The sequence below is a fragment of the Labeo rohita genome, chromosome 21, assembly GCF_022985175.1.
Source record: "Labeo rohita strain BAU-BD-2019 chromosome 21, IGBB_LRoh.1.0, whole genome shotgun sequence".
NCBI classification, from domain to species: Eukaryota; Metazoa; Chordata; class Actinopteri; order Cypriniformes; family Cyprinidae; genus Labeo; species Labeo rohita.
In genome coordinates, this window is record NC_066889.1 from 29,101,561 (window position 1) to 29,126,032 (window position 24,472).

Genomic DNA, 24,472 nt, shown 5'->3' on the forward strand with positions numbered 1-24,472 from the left:
TGTGCCGTCATGCTCTGCTCAGGAGCCTCGTGGGGAGGCAGCCATTGTGTGTGTTTATGCTTCTAAATAAACTCAGAAACTATTTTCAGAGGCTGTTGCTCATGAAATGAGCCACAGGAGAGCTCTGAGTTCATGGAAAGTGACTCTCTGGACTGTCTGTGTGAATGTGAGTGACGTATCCTGAGATGAAGTGGAAACTGTTTAGGTCGCGCACATGCATACACACCGTTTTATGTTGTTTTTAAAGTGTAATGTTTGTGTTTGACTGTAAATATCAATGTGAATATGAACTGTATATACAAGGCTGTATTTGTTTCATCAAAAATACTGTAAGATTGTAAAATATTATTACGATTTCAAATAAAACTTTTCTGTGTGAATACATTATTTTATTCCTGATGCAAAGCTGAATTTTTTTAACATCATTACTCCAGTCTTCAGTGTCACATGATCCTTTAGAAATCATTCTAATATGCTGATTTGTTGCTCAAGAAACTTTCTGATTATCATCAATGTTGAACACGTGCTGCTTTTTTATGGAAGCCATGGTACATGTGTCACTTTTTGAATTTGATGCATCCTTGCTGAATAAAAGTAGCAATTTCTTACTCTCTCTGTGTTTTAGGTTGAGTCTGGTTATGGTTCTGAGTCCAGTTTGAGGAGACATGGCTCCATGCTGTCGCTCACATCAGCCACCAGTGGATATTCAGCCACCTCGACCTCCTCCTTTAAGGTGAGAGCCAATTTAAATGTCCAGTATTGATCAAATATGTTGCCTTCCTACTCTGAACTCATAAGCTTGTGTTTGTGATCCACAGAAAGGTCACAGTCTGAGGGAGAAGCTGGCAGAGATGGAGACGTTTCGGGACATCCTGTGCAGGCAGGTGGACACGCTGCAGAAATACTTTGACGGCTGCGCTGACGCCGTGACCAAAGACGAGCTCCAGAGAGACAAGAGTGAGTAGACGGAGTATAGTCTGGTGTATGTGGGAGAGATCAGGATACTGAATATGCTGACCAACGTGTTTAGGCAGCGCTGAAGCTTATTCAGACTGCAGCAATGTCCAGATTCCCCTGCATGGGTGCCATCACTTTTGTTACAGCACAAGGGCCTGTTGATTCACACAAATGATCAACTGCCTCTTTTGTTCGTCCTAGTCCTTCCCCTGAATCTCTCTCACTGCATTGTGTACTACAGTATGTGTCAACTCTCAGTATGCGAGGAGTGGGCCGATCTGAGCACCACCAACCACAGGGCCATGAGTTCATACTAACTGTGCTTGTGTGTGTTTTCTCTGCTCAGTCGTGGAGGATGATGAAGATGGTTTTCCTACCACTCGCTCCGATGGAGAATTCCTGCATAACAACAATGGCAGCAAGGAAAAATGTGAGTGTCTAACTTCAGGTTTTTCACGCTCAATGAATTCTCTCTGATTCAGCTCAAGACGACAGGACTGGGGCGGCGCTGACTTTATGAGCAGTTTGTCCACTTAATTTACTCCAGTGATTCAGTCATTTGAGCCCGCTGTGATGAACTGTGTGAAATCTATAACATAAAGTCAGCATGGTGCCAGTCGAGCTGTGCACTTCTGCATTTTTTTTTAGAGGATATATGGTATGGCTGAATTGTTTGTGGTCATCAAACTGTTTCTGTTCTTGTATAATATGACAGAGAATGTTAGATATTTTGCACCGTGTCCAAACCAAGCGTGACAAGAGAAAAGTTTGTTTGTCTTTATAGAAAATGAAATATATATATATATATATATATATATATATATATATACATATACATATACATATACATATACATATATATATATATATATATATATATATATATATATATATATATATATGTGTATGTATATGTATATGTATATGTATGTATGTGTGTGTGTATATATATATATATATATACATATATATACACATATATATATATATACATACATATAAAGTAAAAAGCAGCTTAAATAATAAAATTATATATTTTTTGAACTTTTATAATAAGCTATATATTTTGTAATCCTATATGTAAAATCAAAAATATTATATTTTATTATACAGATGATTTATTCATATATATAATATATACTAAAATATACTTATACAGAATTATTTGTATACATTTTTTTTATATTTCATAGATAAAACTATTATGTATTTATTTATAAGAATAGCCTATATACAAATATATAATATATTACATATACGTAATGTTTATTTATGTGCATAGAAAATATTTAAGAAATATAATGCATATATAATGTTAATGTATGTTTTAAAATAATAAATGTAATATGTGACCTTGGACCACAAAACTTTTAAGCTTTAAGCTTTTTTATAAGCTTTTTATTAATGTATGGTTTGTTAGGATAGGACAATATTTGGACAGTATTCAGCAAAAATATCAAAATACTGAGAAAATTACCTTTAAAGTTGTCCAAGTGAAGTTCTTAGCAATGCATATTACTAATCTAAAATTAAGTTTTGATGTATTTATTATGGAAAATTTAAAAAATATCTTCATGGAACATGATCTTAACTTAATATCCTATGATTTCTGACATAAAAGAAAAATCGATAATTTTGACCCATACGGTGTATTTCTGGCAATTGCTACAAATATACCTGTGCTACTTACGACTGGTTTTGTGGTCCAGGGTCACATATTAAATACTCAGAAATGTAACTTTAATATAATTTTTCTGGTTGGAATAACTACTCAGAAAACACATTGAAGAGATTTGATTTATTGCATTGTGCCTGATTTTGAGTCTGTGTTACACTGTTTGGCAAATGAATACCTTTAAGGTGCCTTCAAGGAGTGTGACTGGATTTGTTCTCTCTCCCCATCAGTATTCCAGTGTTTGAGTCATAAAGGCATTAATGGGATAGATTTTAAAGGAGAGGCCATCACGTTCAAGGCGACCACGGCAGGGATCTTGGCTACGCTTTCTCACTGCATCGACCTGATGGTGAAGAGAGAGGACAGCTGGCAGAAGAGACTGGATAAGGTACGAAACACGGGCGTCTGGAGCTCGTCCTTGAGATGATCAAATCAGAAGCGGGATGGTGTTTCTGTAATTCAGGGCTATGTTGGCAGGCTGCTGTTGCGATTGTGTGTCTGATAGAGAGAAATACTTTCCTGGCTGTGAAAATAATATAAATTTATCGTAGGGTGGAGCTAAAAAGCACCCGAAGTTAAGTCATGTGTGGATAGAATTATGGCACATCAGCTCTGGCAGTTTACCAGCTGAAGTAGTTGTAACTTTCGCAGAAATGTCTGCAAACAAATTTGCTACATTAGTGGGCCAAGAAAAGTGGGATTTCCATGACTACTTAATTATACTACTCCTTTAATCATCCAAAGCAGAAGTCAACTATTCGGTATCACATTCTTGTAGTGTGGAATGTATTTGGTTTTCAAACAGAGTAATGTCACCCATTAACAGAATAAATGCAGCTGAAGTCACATGACCCATGACTAGTCGACACAAGGATCAAATGCTGGTGCAACTAATCGACTAGTTTATGCAAACTTGTTTTTAGTATCTGTAATAAAGCTGTAAAAATAAAAATAAAAATATAAATGTTGGTTGAAAATGTAAAAAAAAAAATCCAAACAAAAATTAGACTGCCCCAAAAAAGTTAAAGTACAGAAATGAAAATAAATTATAGAAATGTAAAGAAATGACAAAAGAAGTTAAGTTTTAGTAATTTTAAAATGAAATCTGAAAATATAAAAATAAAAATAAAAAAAAATTCAAAATATTCATAAATTCTGTAATACAATATAAATTATAAATTTTATTCATTTTAATTCTACAATTAAAATGAAAACTGAAAATAATAATTTAGAACAATATAATTCTAATTAATTATAATATAATATCATTAATTTATAATAAAAACATTCAAAATATAATAGACTGTAGTTATTATATATACATATACAATTAATACAATTAAAATGAAAACTGAAAATATAAAAATAAAAACTAATTCAAAATATGAATAAACTAATACTATATAAATACATAGCAAAAATACTAAAATTAAAATGAAAACTGAAAATAATAATTTATAATAAAAATAGAATTAGAATTAATTATAGTAAATATAATAATATAATATAATTCATTTATAATAATAAAAACATTCAAAATGTGATTAAAAAATGAACAAACACTATACATACATACATATATATATATATATATATATATATATATTTATTCATTTTTTATATATATATATATATATATGTATAGTGTTTGTTCATTTTTTAATGTACTTATTATATATATATATATATATATATATATATATATATATATATATATATATATATATATATATATAAAATGAAAACTCAAAATACAAGAATAAGTTTATTGAAAATATTAATAAATATTAAAATACCAGATCCAGGGTGCAAAAATCTACAGGGCTATTATTATTTTATTAATATTATTAATTTTTCACTAATATGTGGCATGTTTAGCTTGTTTTAACTATAGTTAGATGGTGAACTAATATTTACTACTATGTTAGTATACTACTATATTAAATCCCTATATTTTCATTGCTGCTATTGCAAATTCTGCTAGTGCTGGTAATTAATCTCAGAGTTTGAGCATCATTTTATTGATAGTTTATAAATGGACGCCATACTTAAAACATAGAAAGCTTTGTTTCTGTGAATAACTGCTGCGGCATCTTAACCAGAAAAGTTCACCCAGCCGTTTTAATGGGTTTGTGTGCGAATGTCGAGCGTGTGATACAGAGGTGGAGCTGAATCCGTCTGCCGATGTGTCGCAGTCAGCAGCATTCAGCACAATACTGACATATACAATCAGAAGGAGAACACAGGCGTTGTGCTTCGGTCTGAACAATGGAGCGCTTCAGAACAGTCCTGCACCGATACAGTATCTCACTCTGCCCAGATCACACCGAGACAAGATCTACTCACGCCAAGACATTAAACATCACGGCAGCAGAGTGTTTAGTCAGCTAAAGCCGTCCCCCCTCTCTTGCTTTCTACAGGAGATGGAGAAGAGGAGGAGGGTGGAGGAGGCGTATAAATCAGCCCTGTCCGAGCTGAAGAAGAAGTCTCATTTTGGAGGGCCCGATTACGAGGTGGGTTCGGTTTCGGTTTCGGTTTGCGCTGATAAATATTACAGGGTAGCTGTAAACTGTATGGAGATGTTGATTTTTGTTCTGTCCATTAGGAGGGTCCAAATAGCCTGATTAATGAAGACGAGTTCTTTGATGCAGTTGAGGCCGCTCTGGACCGACAGGACAAAATAGAAGAACAGGTGTGTAAATACAGACATTCAAATACTTAAATGGGATAACAGATGTCTTAATTATAATTTTAAGAGGACTTTAATGTGGGAGTGGAAAAACAAATCATGATGCATCTAATGAAATTATTAAATTTAAAAATGCTATGTTTTTTTTGTCATCTGAACCCCTTAATGGAAAATATTTAAGTACCTACTTAAGGTTTTAAGTTAATATTTTATATTTTTCTTAATTAAATTAATAACATTTAACACCATAATTTTTTTTCATAATTTTCTGATGTTTTTAATGGTCACATGACATTATGCAAATAATGTTTTTCCAATTTGAGGTTTTAATTTTGAATTAAATATAATTTATTATATTTAATTTAAATAATTTAAATTATTATTATTAACTTTTTAACTTAATTGTAAGCTATGAATATATTACTGTTGTAAAATTAAAAAAAGGAATTATAGGCCTAATTATATAATTTTACACTGCAATTTTTTCACTTTCAAAGGTTCAAGATTTTATGCTGATGAAGTGCTATTAATTTATTTAAATTTAATTTATTTAATTAATGTGACTGTTTAAAAGTCAAAAGATGGCACTGTTTCATGTTCGACAGGTTTATTTTGAGCTTGTTTGTTATTAAAAGTCCTGCATTAAGCACAAATTTAACACATTCAATAGATAGATTTTGCAAGTATTGCACAATAGTCATTTTATGGCCTTTCTTTGAACTTGTATCGGAAAAATCCAATATTGGCTGACCTAGAATGTGTTTGTATTGACATTGTGTATATTTCTGTATTATATTAGCATCACAGTCAATTTCAGTGCATATGTATATATATTAAATTAAACTGACCGTCACCCTTTTTTTTGCGTTTTAATGCAAGTCTAAGTTTTTAGGGTATTTAGAAAGGTATTTTCTAAGTTCTTTTTATAATTGTGCAGGTATTAAAAAAAGGTTTTTAAAATTTGTAGGTAATGGGATGCATTACCTCATGTTTTGACGCTATGAATAAAAAATGTCTGTTTTGAGGTTGTTTTTTTTTTTTTTTTTTTTTAAGCAAAGCAATTTAATTTAAAAGCAAATATAATTTAAATGTAAAAAAGTTTAAAGTTTGTTTATTGGCTTAATGTGTCCTCAGTCTTACTGAGCAGGATTCATTAGTGCAGTTTATTCTAACGAAATTAAAATAATTCTCCACTGGTTCAGTTTTACTCTAAAATGCATTGTTATTAAAGTATGAAGTTATATTTTTTTTATCATGTTTGTGTGTGTGTTTTTATAGTCTCAGTGTGAGAAGAGCAGGATACAGAGGAGCAGTTCAGTGCCTTCAGGAGACGTCTACTCCACTGTGGGCTCTCACCGATTCGCTGAGAAGGTGAGCTCTTTCTTCTGATCATTATCCCATTGTAATCCTCTGTAGTGTATCCCTGTGGTGCTGTTTTTCTGTCTTGGTGTCTCTGGGTTTTTTTTTTTTTTCCTCCTGATGAAGCTGCACTCTCTCTTCTTCCTCACCCATATAGCCCCCCTCTCGTCCTTCCTCTCCCTCATCTTCTGCTGTAGCCTTCGCTCCTTCTCTCCATGAGCACAGATTCAGTGCTGAGGTAACAGCGCCCTCTAGCACACTCATCCAAACACTCACTACAAGCTCTAATGGCAGGAGATACGTGTTACATCACTAATGCATTCGTAACATTGCACCTGTATACATACATAATAGCTGTTTTAAACCCTAATGACCTGCCTACTTAGTCAGTGGGAATTTTTTTTTTTTTTTTTTTTTTTTTTTTTACTTTTTAATGTGTCTTGCATTAAATGAGACCATTTAGTGCATTCCAGGAAAAGTTTTTTAATATAAAAGTACTTTTGACCCTGGATCACAAAACCAGTCATAAGGGACAATTTTATGAAATTGAGATTAATACTAAAATATTTGGCAGAGATGCAACTGTGCCAAAAAAAAAAAATCTAAATATTAAAAAAAAATCAGCTTTGAAGTTGTCCAACTTAGCAATGCATATTACTAAACAAAAATTAAGTTTTGATATATTTATGGTAGGAAATTTACAATATATTTTCATGGAACATGATCTTTACTTAATATGCTAATGATTTTTGGAATAAAAGAAAAATCGATTATTTTTGACCCATACAATGTGTTTTTGGCTTTTGCTACAAATGTAAATGTGCTACATATGACTGGTTTTGTGGTCCAGGGTCACAAATATCAGTTTGATTGATTGTATATAATTCTAGATAGATCGTTTGTTATGTTATTGTACACAATTCATTGAAGGATTGTATTTAAAGCAAATACATTCAGTAAAATATAAGAAAAAACATAATTCATTAACAATGCACCTGTTTATGAGCTGTCTACTTAGTGAGCATTTTTGGCCATCATTTTAGTGCTGTGCTAATGCCCAAAACTGCTGTCAGGTAAGGCAGTCCATTAGGTTTTCAAACACAGCCAGTCATTTTATTGGTAAGTTTGCATGATGGGCAAACACATAAGGTTTAAACAGCACATTAAAACCACACAGTCTGCCCTGGTATCACTACTTTGTCTTTGCCTTTTAGCTAATAATGCTTTTATTGCTTTTTAATATGATAATTTGCATGTTCAATAACTTCTAATACCTTCTATGAATTCTATTAAGTCACCTTGAAATTAAAATGCAGCTTTAATTCATGTTCCTGGTCTTATTATTAAAGATTCATTTGTGTGTGTTTGTATTATGTAACAAAGGGTTAATTAAATAAAAAGTCATTATTCTAGGCCACTTTTATTTGTAATGCAGCTTTTCTAAAACTAGTATTTAATTAATGTGACTATATCGGCAAAATCCTACGCATAAATATATTAGTATGTATATATTTATATATTATGTTAGCATTAGAATCAATTCCAATGCATATTAAATTAAACCTGTCTTAAGTTTTAAACTTGCAGTTACATTTTTTGCATTTTAATGAGTGTCTTAGCCACAAAAGTGTGTGCAGATGGTGTTTGATGTTGATGGGGGAGTAGTTTTTGTTTCAATCAGAAATACAGAAGTAACTCAAATTACAGAAGTGAAATGGTTTGTGAAACCCTCATGTTGACTGTCATATTTAGCGAGTGTTGTGTCACATACATCCTCTTAAATGAGAGGTCACGACCTCTGACCTTATCGTTCTGCTGGTGTTTTGGACAGGTGGAGGAGATGGTTCAGAATCACATGACCTACTCCCTCCAGGACGTCGGTGGAGACGCTAACTGGCAGCTGGTGGTGGAAGAGGGTGAGATGAAGGTGAGTTTGATCTAATGTCTGTGATATATTTTAGTTTGATCTGACGGCTGTGCTTTAGTCCACATGATTGCTCACCGTCTGTGTGTCTTTGTCTCTTTCAGGTGTACAGACGGGAGGTGGAGGAGAACGGGATTGTGCTGGACCCTCTCAAGGCCACACACTCTGTCAAAGGGGTCACGGGTCATGAGGTCTGCCACTACTTCTGGGACACGGATGTCCGTAACGATTGGGAGAGTAAGTATATAAACACATAGCTTAAAGTTGCCAAAAACCTGTGAAGAACTACTACTGTATGTCTAATATTTCATGTTTGGTAGTGGTTTGTGCTTGTTTTCTGCATGTTGACAACTTGATGTGTGGTGCACTTGGAATAGACTTTTCTCTAACTAGAGGGTTAATAAAGAAAATGAAAATTGAGAATGTCAAATATTTAGAAAAAATTGAGATTTTATTTTTTTTAATATCGCCCAGCCCTACATTATATTAATATTCATAATTTTACCATATATTAATCATGTATATTGAGCTATGTATACAAGCATTGTATATTAATATTAATTTGATCAAAAATACAGTAGAAGCAGTAATGTAGTGAAATACTATTACAATTCAAAATAACTGTTTTTTTTATTGTAATATATTTTAAAATGTAATTTATTCCTATAACTCAAAGATGGATTTTCTGTTATTTTAATATTATTTATATACTATTATAGTTTTCATTAATATTTTGAATTAGCTTTTTTTTTTTTTTTTTATTCTCAGTTTTAATTTTAATTTTTTTTTTATTTTGTTACGTTTTTAGATTAATGTGGTTTTATTTCAGTTTTAGTTTTACTTCAGTTTTAATTTTTGTTAACTTCCACTAAAAATTAAACTTAAATGAAACTTTTAACTTAACTGAACATTTTAAATGCTACCATGACAACTGAATTAGGTTGGTTTTTAATCTTTTTATTTTATTTTATATTATTTTATTATATTACTTCAGTTATTAAAAAACAAAAAAAAAAAATGTTTTAGTTAATAACCCTGGTGTGGATTAAATAGTATATCGATCTCTTATTATACTTCAGAATATTCTGAAAAACCTGTTTTTCTGGTTTGTATGACGGCACACGTCTTAGAATCTAATAAAGCTCTTCTGCTGTGTAATATCATTAATAATGGAGCACATTTGATGACTAAGCACAGTTTGTCCTTTGTAAGCAGCATATACTCTTACCATGCTTTTACATGGCCGGATAATTCAGCCGTACCTCCTAATCAATAGTGATGCATCATGGATAGAATTACTCGTCGTCTAGTACCTCTGTGTTTCAGCCCTCACTTGAGTTTAGCTTTATCAGCTCTTATTTTTTTGTCTCTGTCTCCAGCCACTGTTGAAAACTTTAACATCGTGGAAACATTGTCCGATAACGCCATCATCATCTACCAGACTCATAAGGTGAGAAGAGTGCATGCTTTCTAAATAAAGCACTTCTTCATAGTGATTCGATTGATTCTGACAGATTATTTTTTGTTTTTGTCCATGTAGAGAGTGTGGCCAGCATCCCAGAGAGACGTCTTGTACCTGTCTGCCATTCGTAAGATTATGGCCAATAATGAGAACGATCCAGACACATGGCTCGTCTGCAACTTCTCCGTCGAGCACGAGAATGCCCAGGTGAGTCTGGTCTCCATGGCAACTGCTGAGTCAGTCGGTTTGTGTCGCCTCTGTTTAACCAGCAGCAGTTCAGTGAGTTTGGTGCACCGTTGCATTTAAGGATTTTGTGGATCAATTCTGACTTCTAGAAAGGTTTGAAATGGATTCAGATTTTGTGCATCCACTTTTTGTCATAAAAAAACTATGAATTCTCTATTAAATATATAAAACATAAATATATAAATATTAAATATATTTAAATGCATACATATATATTTTTTATAACTTATAATATAGAATTTTTTTATTTAAAGGTGTAAAAAAATACATCTTATGAGTATTTGTTTAAATTTAGAGATTCTGTGATACAGTAAACAAACATCAGGATTATCTCTGAAGACCAAAAAAAAATACAAAGTTATAATATTTTCATTGGTGACTCACTCTTCCATTGTTTTTGTCCTCATGTAGCCAAACAACAGATGCGTTCGTGCTAAAATCAACATTGCGATGATCTGCCAGACGCTGGTCAGTCCACCAGAGGGAGACAAAGAGATCAGCAGAGACAACATCCTGTGTAAAATCACATACGTGGCCAACGGTTAGAGAAACCTCTCACTTATAATCTTCATAAAATAGCTACTAAAGTACCTGAATAAGATATTAATGTATCTGTATTTAATAAATATATAATCTATGAATATATAAATAAGTTTGATTGTGGTTGCAGTGAATCCTGGCGGCTGGGCTCCTGCGTCTGTCCTGAGGGCCGTCGCGAAGAGGGAATATCCCAAATTCCTCAAGCGCTTCACTTCCTACGTCCAGGAGAAAACTGCCGGAAAGCCCATTCTTTTCTGAGCACCAGGTACAACAAACTACATCAGGTGACCTTTATATGGTAGCAGTGACAGGAATAGTGAAAAAGATATTAGAGTCAGACTTTTAACTTTATTTTGTCTTTTAAAACACACTTGTTATTGTGGGTTATATATATATATATATATATATATATATATATATATATATATATATATTTATATTATTACTGTTGGTATTATTTAATAATGTATTATTATTATTATTATTATTAATGGTATTTTACTATTATTAATCTTATTGTATTGTTTTTTTACTGTTTATTACTAAAAAATATTATTATTATTATTATTATTATGCAATATTAATATTTATTTATAATTTGTAATATTTATATTATATATAATATAAATATTATTGTTAGTGTAGGTGTTGTTTATTATTAGTCATTTTATTTATTAATAATTATAATAATATTATTATTATCATTAATTACTATGCATTATTATATATTTAATATTTTATTATGTAATATTAATATTTATAAATGCTTTGTTATTGGTGTTATTATTTAGTATTATTATGGATTTTACTTTAATAATAATATATTATTATTATTACTATTGATATTGTTTTGTTGTAATTATGTATTTTGTTGTTATTAAATATGTAATAATTTTTATTATTATATTATTAATGCTATTGTTATGTTTACTATTATTAAACTCATTGTATTATTATTTGTAGCTGTATTACTATGAATTAATAATATTATAATTATTATCAATACATTATAATTAATAATACTGCTACTATTGTTATTTATATTTAATTGTCTGTATTTTCTTATCTATTGTTATTGTTATTATTTTTAGTAGTAGTAATAATAAAAAATATTTTTTATCGTTATATATTTAATAATACATTATCATTATTAGTTGTTGTTATTATCTAGTTTATTATATATTTTGTTAATAGAAATTTTATTTTAACGGTGTTATTATTATTTATGTATTTGTTGTTGTTGTTATTATTATTGTTATTATTATTACTATTACTATTACTATTATTATTATTATGAAATTCACTGTCATTTCTTGTTGTTTTGCAGTTCCCCAGTTCTGCCGTCAGTGTGCCTGAGCGCCTCCAGTTCCCGCACACTCCTCTAGCTACAGCGCCCTCTAGCGACACCAAGACTCATCGCGTCCCTTCTTCTCCAGACTGTTCTGAATCCCGCTGCGGCGGCCCATCGGTAGACGCTTGATGCCGTTCTGTAGCGCCACACTAGTTCACACAGGCAGAGGACTAGTGATGCCAAACGTCAGTGTCTGTCCCGTGTTTTCTGGCAGAGATCTATATTGATATAAATATATATGTATGTATGTAAGTAAGCGAGATGGGAAGTTTATATATAACGGAGAGTTTTGAAGCTGAACACACGAGACCGGCTCTGTTTTAGTCCTGTTTTTTTTTTTTTTCCTGCTTTGAACAAACTTTTGAGCTTTGCTTTCATTGTCCTCGTATGATGGTAATTGGGAGAAATCAAAGGCATGTTTGTAAATGAACTCCTGCCTTTCGATGTTTGCCGTCTCTTTGATGATGCGCAGCATTTGCCGCTGACGAGGAGACGTTTCAGTTCTTTGGCGATTTAGTTATAACCGTGTCTCAGCAGCTGATATACTGTAGCACAATTCCAGATCGTAACCGGCAGAAATTTTTAACACGTTGCGTGCAGATTATTTGTATATAATTTCATTATTGCTTCAGATCGTCAGTCGATGCTTTTACCCGACTAATCCGACTCCATATGCCTTAGTGTGTGAGTGCGAGAGTGTGTGTGACTGAGAGGTGTGTACCGACTTAAACATTTCTAGAAAAGTGCCTCATTATTGATCTCGCTGATCGTACCGCCCACGTCCGTTATATATCCAAACTACAGCCACAAACCAACCTGGCGTCCTTTAGTGTTTATACAAAGAGCATTTCATATTGATTTCTTACCTCAAGTTATTATTTAAACGTGATTTTGCAATCAGACCGAGTCGTCAGAAGAACATCCTCTTATTGGAGGAGCCCTGACGCCAATCAAATTCACTGTCCAATGGGGAGTTGCGGTTTTAAATCTGGGGCGTATATGATATGTAGATGTAGATCAGGTAGAATTAGTTGCATTTATTTATTTTTTCTTGATTGAATTTTTCATCCAAAGTAAAAAAACTAAATCTCAAGCATTCGTAAACAATCTTACAAGGCACAAACTGGTAAAATATGAAGTTCTTGTATCTTTGTTTTCCAGTAGAAATATCTACAAATTCATAAATCAAGATACATGTACTTGAGACGCAAAATTAAGTGTTGTTTTCTTTAAAAAAGATACAATTTTCTTGTTTTTAAGCATTAATTCACTTAATTTCTATACGTTTTTGTTTCTAGAGTACATAAAATGACTGATAAAAATTATTTTTTGCTTAAAATACAAAGAAAAACATCTGTCAGTGGAGTAAAAAATAATTTTGTTTTCCCTTTGAATTACATGTTTTTAGCCCACACACACACACACACACATATATATATATATATATTGTTTAAGCATAATTTCCCTTAATTTTGATCTATTTTTCAGAAAAGGTTTGCAGTAATTTTGCTTCTACAGTATAAAATAAATAAAATGACATAAGATATTAAGTCTTGTTTTCTAAAAGAAAAAGAAAAAATTAGTTGAGTTTGTACTTAAAACAAGAATAAATAAGTCTGTTAATGGGTTAAAAATATATATAGGTAAAATTGTAAAAATAATAAAATTTATAAAATAACATTTTTGGAAAATATTTGCATTAATTTTGTATCTGCAGTAAATAAAATGACTTGATAAAAACTAAGCTTATGCTTAAAACAAGAAAAAATCTGTCAGTGAAGTAAAAAAAAAAAAATATATATATATATATATAATTTTTTTTTTTTTTTCCCTGACATATTTTTCTTGTAAAATCACTTCATTTTGATAATTTGCATCTTCAATTAATGTATCCTGATTTAAATATGTTTTTTATGTTTATACTGGAAAACAAAAAAAATACTGAACAGGAAAATAATTTTTTTGCAAAACGACAAGAGCTTTTTCATCTTTTGCTAAATGTTCATTGGTCAAACTGTTTCCATAATAGACTGTTAAAGATGTTGTCGAGGACGACGAGTAGAGCAGGCGCACGCCAACGTATGTATTTACGGTAACGTTTCCACCAGATACGATTTATAAAACGTTACAACTTAAACATTCCAGACTCCCGCTGAACCCGAATGTACGAATCCACCGGGGTGAAACCATAAATCTGAATGTGTTACTTTATCAAACGTACACCTGATTTCCCCACCGAGGTGACTGTTTGCTGATTGGAGGGGGTGGAAACAGCCAATCAGGAGAGGCGTTCTGCTCGTGTGTTTGGCCCGAGACACGCGTCCGTCTAAAACAGTCTAGTGTGTTAGTAGTTGCATTTGCACTGAATGTAATGTCATTGGGGTTCAGATGTTTCATGTACATAATAACGTGTCACACTAAAGGTGTCAGGATGAACATGTACTGTGAATAGAGGGCGGCACCACGGCCCTGTGTAGAGAGGAATAAAATGATTGACATCTTTCTGCACCACTGACTCCTGTCTTTCATTTCATTTGTTTGGATCCATTTTAAAAACTTACAATTTGTCACATAAACTTACAATATTTGACACATTTGATTTTGAAGTCCATTATTGATTTATCATTTTGCTTATTTGTGACATTTGTTGTTGACATGTAAATGGAGTCTCATTATTGACTACCACGAACCAATGAGATGTGTTGAGGGCGGAGCGACACGTGTAGCCACGCCCTGTTCTATAGGCTGCAACCAGACGTATGTGTATAAAACTACAGATTTTAAATGGGTCATGACATGAAAAATCACATTTTCATGACATATTCCAAAAAAAAAAAAAAAACTCTTTGGATGTAGTGGGATTCGTTTTTAAAAAAACAGACAATGGTTCATGGTAGTTATGAGAAACAAATCTTTTTGAAGCTTCAAATCAATTAAACCAATTGCTTCGCAAAACGATTCACTGTTTCGAAGCGCTCAAAACACCAAAGCTCTGTCCGTAAATTGATATGATTCTGTATGCTTTTAAAACACTTATGTGCAACAGCGAGGGGCGTTGATATTTTGTTTATGCAATGATGTTAACCAATCATAACAGTGGGCGTTTACCTACAACCCTTAAAGGAGCCGCTCAATAAAAACGGATTATTTCAGAATGAGCGTTGAAAATAATTTTGTCAAATAACCTATATAGTTTTTTTTAATAGACTAAATATATTAAAGGCAATTCTTGTATATAAATAAATAAATTGCACACCGAATATAATACTCTGTTCATGTTTATTTGTCCAATCTGATGCATTTAAAATAGTTAACAAAAATACTGTGACAATTTTAAAAATATGCTCACTTGATCAGTGGTTTAGCAGGAAATAAGCAAGAAAAGGCAAGTTTAAAAGATATGGCTTCATCAGCACTTTCTATTATGAGAAAGTGAAAGGATTTGCTTTTGTCAAGAAGCACTTTACAGTCATGAATTCATACAGTGGCAACAGAAACATCAGACACATTTACTTAGTCACACACACATAATACAAATAGTGCAAACGTCCACATTCACACTCAGATTCATAAACTCAAATGATTATTGTTAAAGTACAGGAGCACCTCGTTGATAAGGTCCGTCAGTGGAGTTTGTCACAGTGAGTTTGGCGTGAGTAATTAAATACATATATTAAACACATTCATTCATCTGAAGATCCAAAATCATCCAACAAACTCTGATCGGAGATCATGATTAAGTCTAGAAACTTTTTGCTAAAGTGCAAAAAACGTCTTTTCACGTCCTATTTTCTGGAGTTTTCAGCATTTTCACCATCACAAAATACAAACGTAGCCTTCTTTTGGATTCAACTCCTATCAGGATTTGAGCAAGTAACGTTTTGGCTTTTAGTGCAAGACTAAACACACACAGACTGAGTGAAATGAGCAGCGATCGAGTCACAAACGCAGCAGCATCTCACTCATTTACTCATGTAGCCGCCTTACAAAAACGAGGCATGACGCAAACGTCAAGCATTAGTATTTTCTAGCTGCTTCACAGAAGAGAACAACTCCAGACATCCGTCGTTCCTGCAGGCCGTGTTTTCAGACGCCCCCTGAGAATAAATATGCGAAACCACACAGACTCCGTTTCCCAGAGTTCTTTGTGCTTCAGGAAGCTTCATTTGGCTGTGGTTCAGTTTCTCTAAGATTGACTTTTGACCTGTTTGAGAATAAAAAAAAAAAAATAAATAAATTTTAAAATCACACTGTAATAAAAATATGAACAAACATATTAAATTATAAATGCAATTTATTTAATATTACTACACAATTTGGAAAGAAACAATGTTAAGTATATATATATATATATATATATATATATAAAAAATGTGTGTGTGTGTGTGCACGCATGCAATATTTGATGTATATTTTTGTTATTTAAAAATGATGGGAATGATTAGTTTTTGAAATGAGTGACTGCTAATTAAAAATAAAAGATTTATATTCATGATGGTATTAAATATGCAAAGATTATTAAAAAATATATTTACATTTTTAAATTATGTTTACATTATTTTAATTTAATTTTTAAATTATATATATTAATATATTCATATTGTAATATAAATATATGAATACTACAAAGTAATATTTGTAATATTAGACAAAACAAATAATGTAATTTTTTAAAATAATATAATGATAATATAATATAATATAATATAATAATACATAATATTTACATTATTTAAAAATAATTAATTTCCAAGAAGACTAATTGCAAATTAAAAATAAAACATTTAAAATATATAGAATATGTGTATATATGTGTCGTACCTGTTGTGAGTCATGTGACTCTTGACAAGGTGTCCAGCAGCGAGAGCGGCCATCAGAGAGAGCTCTCCGGCCAGAACTGTTGCACAGACAATCCGCGCCAGCGTTCGTGAGTTCTCACCGGGACACTGATCGCTGGCGCCGTGAACACCCAACATCTGCTCAACACACACAGCACAGCGTTTAGCACATCTAGAGGCCTCATGTTGTTCAAATGTGTGTGTGTGTGTGTGTGTGTGTGTGTGTGTGCATTACCTGTAAACACGCATGTTGTGCGGGCAGACCGGTTCCTCCTCCCACAGTTCCCAGCTCTAATGACGGCATGGTGCAGGACACGTACAGATCCTCTCCATCCGTCCCCACACACTCCATTAGAGTAATACAGTTACTGCTGCCCACCGTCTGAGCTGGATCCTACACACCAGTGAATAATCAATCAATTTTTAATGCACTTTTGAATCTTGCACAATATGATCAGTTATCTGCATGTTAATAAAGCAGTGTTTGATGGGTGTAGATGTCACGCACCTGTCCGCAGGCGATGTAAATAGCCGTTACGATGTTTGCCGCATGAGCATTAAAACCCCCGATGCTTCCAGCCATTGCTGAACCGACCAGATTCTTATTGATGTTCAGCTCCACCAGAGCCGCTGTACTGCTCTTCAACACCTGCAAACATAAAGCAAAAACCCAGTCTGAGATTGAGTATGTGGCTTTCTGACGCCCCCTAGAGGAAGAACATTTATGTGACCCTTAGCAAACTATGATTTTTAAACCAGTCTGACCTCTTTGACGACTCGTGCCGGTATCACAGCTTCACACACGGTGGATTTTCCTCTGCCGTGGATCCAGTTGACAGCGGCGGGTTTTTTATCTGTGCAGTAGTTCCCACTTACTGCTAACAAACGCATGTCAGGATAACGCTCCTGGAGTCTGCTGAGAGCCTGTTCTGTTCCCTACAGACACAAACCAACAAATACAACCATTATAACTGTAAACCTTTGTCACACGATCAAACAGTATGAAAGATCTCAAAATATTCCCAAGAAGGAAAAAAAAAAAAAAAAATAAATAAATCACATTCAATTTGGATTTGGATTTTTGTTCACTGTATTTTATGTTAAAAATAATCAGAGGGAAATCATGTAGAGCTGGATCCCCATTAATTAAACAATATATATTTTGTATATTTTAAAATATTGTTTATATTAAATATGTACAATAATTTGATTGACTATTAAATAAATTGAATTTAAAAATTATTATTATTAATTATTATCTTGTTTCAATATAATAATGGAATGATAAAATGAACAATTGAATAATTTGTAAAATTATTAATTTTATTAAATTAAAAAAAAAAAAAAAAGAAATTGCCAATAAAAATATATTTTATATAATTATTTAATAATATAATTTTATACAATTATTAATACCTATACTATATATAAACACTTATGATTAGCTAATAATATCTGTATTATGAATATTATCATCTTGTTTCAAATAAAAACTGATTATTAAATAAAAAGAAAGAAATGTAGATGGTAGAATATAAAAATTGATTTAAAGTCATTATTTGCATTTATAAAATAAGTTAAAGGTATGTATTTAAATATAAATTACTGCTGTCAAACAATTAATCATGATTAATTGCATCCAAAATATGTTTATTTATGTGTTCACTATGTATATGTATTATGTATATATAAACACATGCAGTATGCACATGCAGTATTTATATTTACATGTATTTACATGTATATATTTACATTCATACAATTTATATTATATATAAATATATTTAATATACAAATAACATTTTTTTTTAAATAATTGCATGCATGTGTTTGTAGTTATGTATGCATAATAAATATACACAGCACACATGCATATATTATGTAAACCAAAACTTATTTTAGATGCAATTAATCGTGATTAATTGTTTGACAGCGCTAATATAAACGCATTTAAAATAGAGCAGGAACATCTATTAAAGTCAGTACTGAAGTAAAGAGTTCAGGCATGAAGGTCAGCTGCACTCTGACCCATAAATCTGCTGTAATATGAGAGACATTCGTGCTCTCACACACCTTTGAAAGCATGTTCATGCCCATGGCGTCTCCAGTCTGAGATTGGAAGCGGATGTACAGGTTCCTCCCGGCCAAACTGACCTGCAGCCGGTCCAGACGAGCAAACCTGAAACACACACACTGTTATTTCAGAGCCAAATTTAACCCGAGTGCTGGAAACGATCATATTCCAGTGCTATTTGAGGTGTGTTCTATATGTGACGTTTGCCCTCTGACCTGCTGGTGTGATCGAAGGCCTGTTTGATGGCACTGAACCCCTCTGGACTCTCCAACCAGCCTTTGACCTCCGCTGCCCGACACGCCGACGGCATCTGCACCACCGGCCCTCGAGTCATTCCGTCCGCCAGAACACGACTGTTCACGCCACCTGACAACTACAGACATGAGAGAAAAAAAATTATATTTTTACATGATTATTTTTAATATATTATTTTTCTTATATTTTATAATATTTTGCTTCAATTTATTTCTTTTGTTTATAAAAAAAAATAACCACATGACTCACCGTGACGGCTCGGCATCCTCGATTAGTGCTGGCCACTAAACATCCCTCTGTTGTTGCCATGGGCACATGGAATTCTTTCCCATCCAATAGGAGTGGTCCAGCCACACCCACTGGCACAGGAACATAGCCAATCACATTCTCACAGTTGGTGCCAATCACCTGAGAACAATGAAATTATATTTAAACATCCAATCAGCTATGACGTTGTCACACACGTGACCCTGGATTTCCAGAGCAGCCAATCGTAAGATGTACCTTAGAGTAGTCGTAGTGTCTGTAGGGCAGGTTCTCCAGCGCTGATGCATCCGGGAGTTTGGCAGAGAGCATTTCTCTGCGTATGGCCACGCCTCTCTCTGGACTCTCCATTACTGCTTCCAAACGGTATCCCAGAATGCCCCTGCACTCCACTAATGCCATCACCTCAGTGTTAGACAGGCAACGAGCTCCCCTCTAAAAGAAGAGAAAGAGATCATGTAAATCAAGTGAAGTTTGGTTAACATATATGACCCAGGACAACAAAACCAGTCTATACGTCATGAATAAATAAGCTTTCCATTGATGTATGGTTTGTTATGACAGGATAATATCTTGTCTGAGATACAACTATTTGAAAATCTGGAATCTGAGGGTGCAAAAAAATTTAAATATTGATCTTTACTTAATATCCTAATGATTTTTTATTTTAAGATCTGTTAACATGTATGTGACTGATTGATTGATTACTTTTGGGTCTTTCAATATCATCAGACATTCGTCCACAGGGCGGCGCTGGTGAGACTGAAGCTCATCGTTTTTTTCCTCTCCACAGTTTCCACCTGACGGATCAGGTGGCTCTCCTTCACTTTTATTCGTATGGGCCCCCATCAGGGCTTTGGGCGGAGCTGATTCCCTCTGACAGCACTCCTCTTCTCCTCTCCTATTGGTCAGGGAGCAGTTGGGTGTGGCCACTGGAGGTTTGATTGACAGGGAGGATTCAGTTTCGGCCTGCTCGAAAAACACATACTTGGCCGCCAGTAACAGAGCGAGAGAGAGGGTGATGACTTGCTCCAGATCCACACTGAGAGAAACAAAGGAGATTATTATAAATGATTGAATAAACAGAGTAGTTTTTATTCATAAAAGTGCCATGTTTTTTAGTTTGTACCTGGACATGGTTCTGTCGGACTCCATGTTTGGTGTGGGCAGAACTACGTCTGAACTGCTCATGTTGTGTGTTGGAGATTCGGTCACGAGTCGAGTGTGAGCATGAACCAGTGCTAAACCCAAAGACTGAAGCAAACCAGAACAGTCAAAAAGGTGTCCATAAGGCTGCATTTATTTTACTAAAAATACATTGTGAATAGTTTTGGCATTTTGGCAAAATAGCTGCTTTCTATGTGAATATCTGTTAAAATACAATTTATTCCTGTGATGCAAAGCTAAATCATTACTCCAGTGATCCTTCAGAAATCATTCTAATATGCTGATTTGCTGCTCAACAAACATTTCTGATTATTAGCAATGTTAAAAACAGTTGTGTTGCCAAACTGATGTTTCCTAAACTCACCATGATCATTTTGACTTTCTGAGTGACAGGGTTTGGTTTGTTTCCCTCCTCTTCCTCCAGAACACGAGCGAAATGGCTGAGCTGCCAGATGGGCCGACCCTCACGACTCTCACGAGACAGCTAGACAAGACACGGGACAGTGACTCAGGTCAATGCTTACTCACATCTGGGTTTATATGTCATACAGAACATCTTAAACAACAAATAAACACTGACCTCTAACACCAGCGACACACAGGCAGGGAAGAAGGTCATGAACACAAAGTAATTGGCCAGAACAGACATGCATCCGAAACAGCACATGATCTCCAGCTGACGCACACCTGCAATCAGACAGGAAGTTATTATGAGAGTTGATTAAATTGACATTTAAAGCAAGATTTGGATCACAATTTAGTCACAAAATCCCCCTTGTATCTAGACTCTGATAACCTTCCTTATGTTTATCAAATACTTTAGAGAAAAAAATATAAAGGAAAGAGAGAAATCAAGAGATAATGAGACTTTAACTTACCGGACATGGTGCCCACACCGATGACCAGACACTCCACCACTGCGTCCAGGGTGAATGTGGGTCCCAGGATGGCCATGCCTTTAGCAATATTCTCTCTGACCTCCTCCTGTAAGTCACATGACCCATCAATATTTACATTTATATTACAACCAGTGTTATTTTAGTATCAGTATACTGTTAGTGTTTTTACTAATATTTTTTGCTGTTTTTTTGTAAAAAAAAATTTATGTCCATATATTAATAATAAAAAAATTAATTATTTGATTACATCAAGTTAAACTAAATAAAGTTAGGAAATATATATTTTTTAATATCTGATTTCTTCTTTTTTATTTTTTTGTTTTAGTTTTAAACTATAATAACACTGATCACAACACATGATCCATTTGAATCCTTTTTTTAAATGTGTATTTTTATTCATTTTGTATAACATTCACTTCAGTGATGATGGAAAAAAACCAATGATTTGCATGATAAATATTGAAATCATTTATTTAAATGGACCACCTCTCATTTAAATGATTACAAATTCATAGAAATCATTTAAATTCACTAAAATTATCATTTTTTTATTTTTAACAAAATTTAAACACTCAAGAAGGATTGTAGGACTCAAATAAAAGCCCATGAAAAACAAAATGCAATATTCATGATGCTGTTTAATATATATTGAAGCAAAACCATATTTTGTACCTGTGAGTTTGAGCTGAGAGCAAACTTGGCCAGCGTGCAAGCTTTAGACAGATCGATCAACAACAGGAAGAACGGCAGCGCCTCACTGGAGGAACATGAGAAAACAAACTTTAGAGACAAACTCAAGACACAGAGGACACAAATATAAGACACAGATGAAATTCATACTTCAGTCCTGTGAGCTCTTTGCCCAGAAAGTGAACAACCACAGTGCTGAACACAAAGCTGGAGAAGACGGTGAACAAACCAGCGATACCTGGATACAAGACACACAAATTAAACAATAAATACCTGTTATAATTTATAATATAAACAATCATAAATATGAGAGACAAAGTTATACATTTAAATTCAAACACAACGTCAAAATTTATGTTCCTTATCTGTTAAATGTTTTGTTTATCATATTTCATCAAGTATTGTATTTTTCAAAGATTTGTCATATAAAAACATTTCACCATTTAATTAAGTTCTCAAATTTAACTTAAAACTATTTTCTCCTTAAATATCCTGTTTAATTTAGAAATACATCACATTACAAAAGAAAATGTGTTTCAGAGAAAAAAACTCACCCAGTATGTATTTAGAGCCAAGCTGACGAAGGTTTTTGAACTGAACGTAGATGTAAATGATGGCTACACATCTTGTGATGGTTAAAATGATCATGTCACCACTTGGAATTTTCTAAAAATGAGCAACACAATATGTGCATGTTAATTTTTGTTCTTACTGCAACCTGAGCTGGAATTCAGTAAATAATAAAACAGTTCAAACAAACTGCAACCTGAGCCATTCACCCTTTTGTAAAAAATTAACAAAGAGAAGCCATAAAACTTTTTAAATATTTTAACAGTCTGAAAATTGTTTTCTGATTTAATCTCTGTACCTCCTGTACTTTGGGACACTGATGGTTCCAGCCACAGATCTGGTCACTGGTAGCAAAAGCGTTCATGGACATCAGACACATTGTCACAGCAACTGTTCCCACAATCACCTCCCACGGATGGGAGGCAACGAACAGGCCGTGGAGCCTGAAGAGACGCGACAGCATCATCATTGCTTCAGTGGGTCACCTGTTAACAGAGCACACAAACTGATCAAAAAACTCAGCTGCTAATCCACATTTGTTACTGACAAGAGTTTTGAATTAAAGTTCGAATCAAATTTAGCAAATTTACTTTTTTTTTTTTTTTTTTTGTGGAAACCAATAAAAATCCTGAAAAAGATATGACAATTTTAATATAAAGTATAATAGATAGTTTTTAATATTATTAAAACTAATATTGTTCAGTAAATCATTTTTTTAAAACTACTTTTTTACATGCATTCATTGCTCTTTTATCATTATGCTCTTTTTCTCATCATCTTATTTTTAACAGTTAATGTTTTATCTTGATTTTACTTAAACTAATTAAAACTTTTCATACATGAGTTCAGTAATAAAAGCTAACTGCCATTAAAAGAAATACATAAAACATCTTTGAAAAGAGAAATGACAAACTCTGAGGCTGGTTCACTAGCATTAGCATGACCACATTTATAATCTTTGAGCTATAATAGTGATGGAAGACCATCAACATTTCAACATTATCATAATGCCATTGTAAAACATTAAATGAAAACGAAAAGCTTTTAATATCGTGCCTCAGTAAATTAAGTCAAATAGGGATGAGATGACAACATGCTAAGCTAATTTAGCATAAGCTAAAGGAGTCACAGCTGTCATTGAGTCTTAAATTCAACAACAACACCGACTAATAGCAATATAACTCATTATATCGACTGAAGTAAGATTTCTAAGATTGTCTTTAAAAATATAACTGATCATTTGGGTAATATTTTTAACATACCCTCATCTGTTCTCCCCCGATCTGTGTCTGTGTTACACGGTGACTGTAACTGACGTAATCCGCCTTCAACGGGCTCGCGCATGACACGCCCGGAACGAGCACGCACCGCCCGCTACAGTGGTGCTAATAATAGTACTAATAATTGTGATTTTAATTTATTTAATCGAGTTTGACATGGAGCACTGAAAACTTAAGAAGATCATAAAGTTGTTTTCCCTCGTGTACCTAGTGTTGTTAATAATGGATAGGG

At 33.2% G+C, this 24,472-nt stretch overlaps 2 protein-coding genes across 3 annotated transcripts in view; one reads left to right on the forward strand and one right to left on the reverse strand.

Moving 5' to 3' along the window:
* Positions 1–14,711, forward strand: part of LOC127152402 (ceramide transfer protein) — a 34,131-nt gene extending 19,420 nt beyond the window's left edge. The window contains exons 4-18 of one of the 2 annotated variants that reach the window (XM_051093039.1): positions 626–733; positions 819–957; positions 1,304–1,387; positions 2,863–3,020; positions 5,053–5,145; positions 5,238–5,324; positions 6,600–6,692; positions 6,838–6,918; positions 8,512–8,607; positions 8,709–8,841; positions 9,984–10,054; positions 10,145–10,273; positions 10,724–10,853; positions 10,983–11,117; positions 12,180–14,711. In XM_051093039.1, coding sequence (XP_050948996.1) covers positions 626–733; positions 819–957; positions 1,304–1,387; positions 2,863–3,020; positions 5,053–5,145; positions 5,238–5,324; positions 6,600–6,692; positions 6,838–6,918; positions 8,512–8,607; positions 8,709–8,841; positions 9,984–10,054; positions 10,145–10,273; positions 10,724–10,853; positions 10,983–11,110 — 1,530 coding nt within the window. In that variant the 3' untranslated portion in view covers positions 11,111–11,117; positions 12,180–14,711. The remainder of the gene's footprint in view (positions 1–625; positions 734–818; positions 958–1,303; positions 1,388–2,862; positions 3,021–5,052; positions 5,146–5,237; positions 5,325–6,599; positions 6,693–6,837; positions 6,919–8,511; positions 8,608–8,708; positions 8,842–9,983; positions 10,055–10,144; positions 10,274–10,723; positions 10,854–10,982; positions 11,118–12,179) is intronic. The other variant, XM_051093040.1, reaches the window with a different exon arrangement.
* Positions 14,712–15,463: 752 nt separating this feature from the next.
* Positions 15,464–24,306, reverse strand: hmgcrb (3-hydroxy-3-methylglutaryl-CoA reductase b). Its single transcript, XM_051093626.1, has 19 exons — positions 24,223–24,306; positions 23,259–23,445; positions 22,945–23,056; positions 22,541–22,628; positions 22,373–22,457; positions 21,680–21,785; positions 21,382–21,488; positions 21,166–21,285; positions 20,764–20,888; positions 20,343–20,676; positions 19,875–20,069; positions 19,620–19,778; positions 19,331–19,488; positions 19,115–19,220; positions 17,807–17,977; positions 17,550–17,690; positions 17,277–17,435; positions 17,025–17,179; positions 15,464–16,407 (listed from the first exon to the last, which is right to left on the reverse strand). Exons 2-19 carry the CDS (start codon positions 23,427–23,429, stop codon positions 16,356–16,358), a joined length of 2,544 nt encoding a protein of 847 aa, XP_050949583.1. The 5' UTR covers positions 23,430–23,445; positions 24,223–24,306; the 3' UTR covers positions 15,464–16,355.
* Between the last annotated feature and the right edge of the window lie 166 nt (positions 24,307–24,472).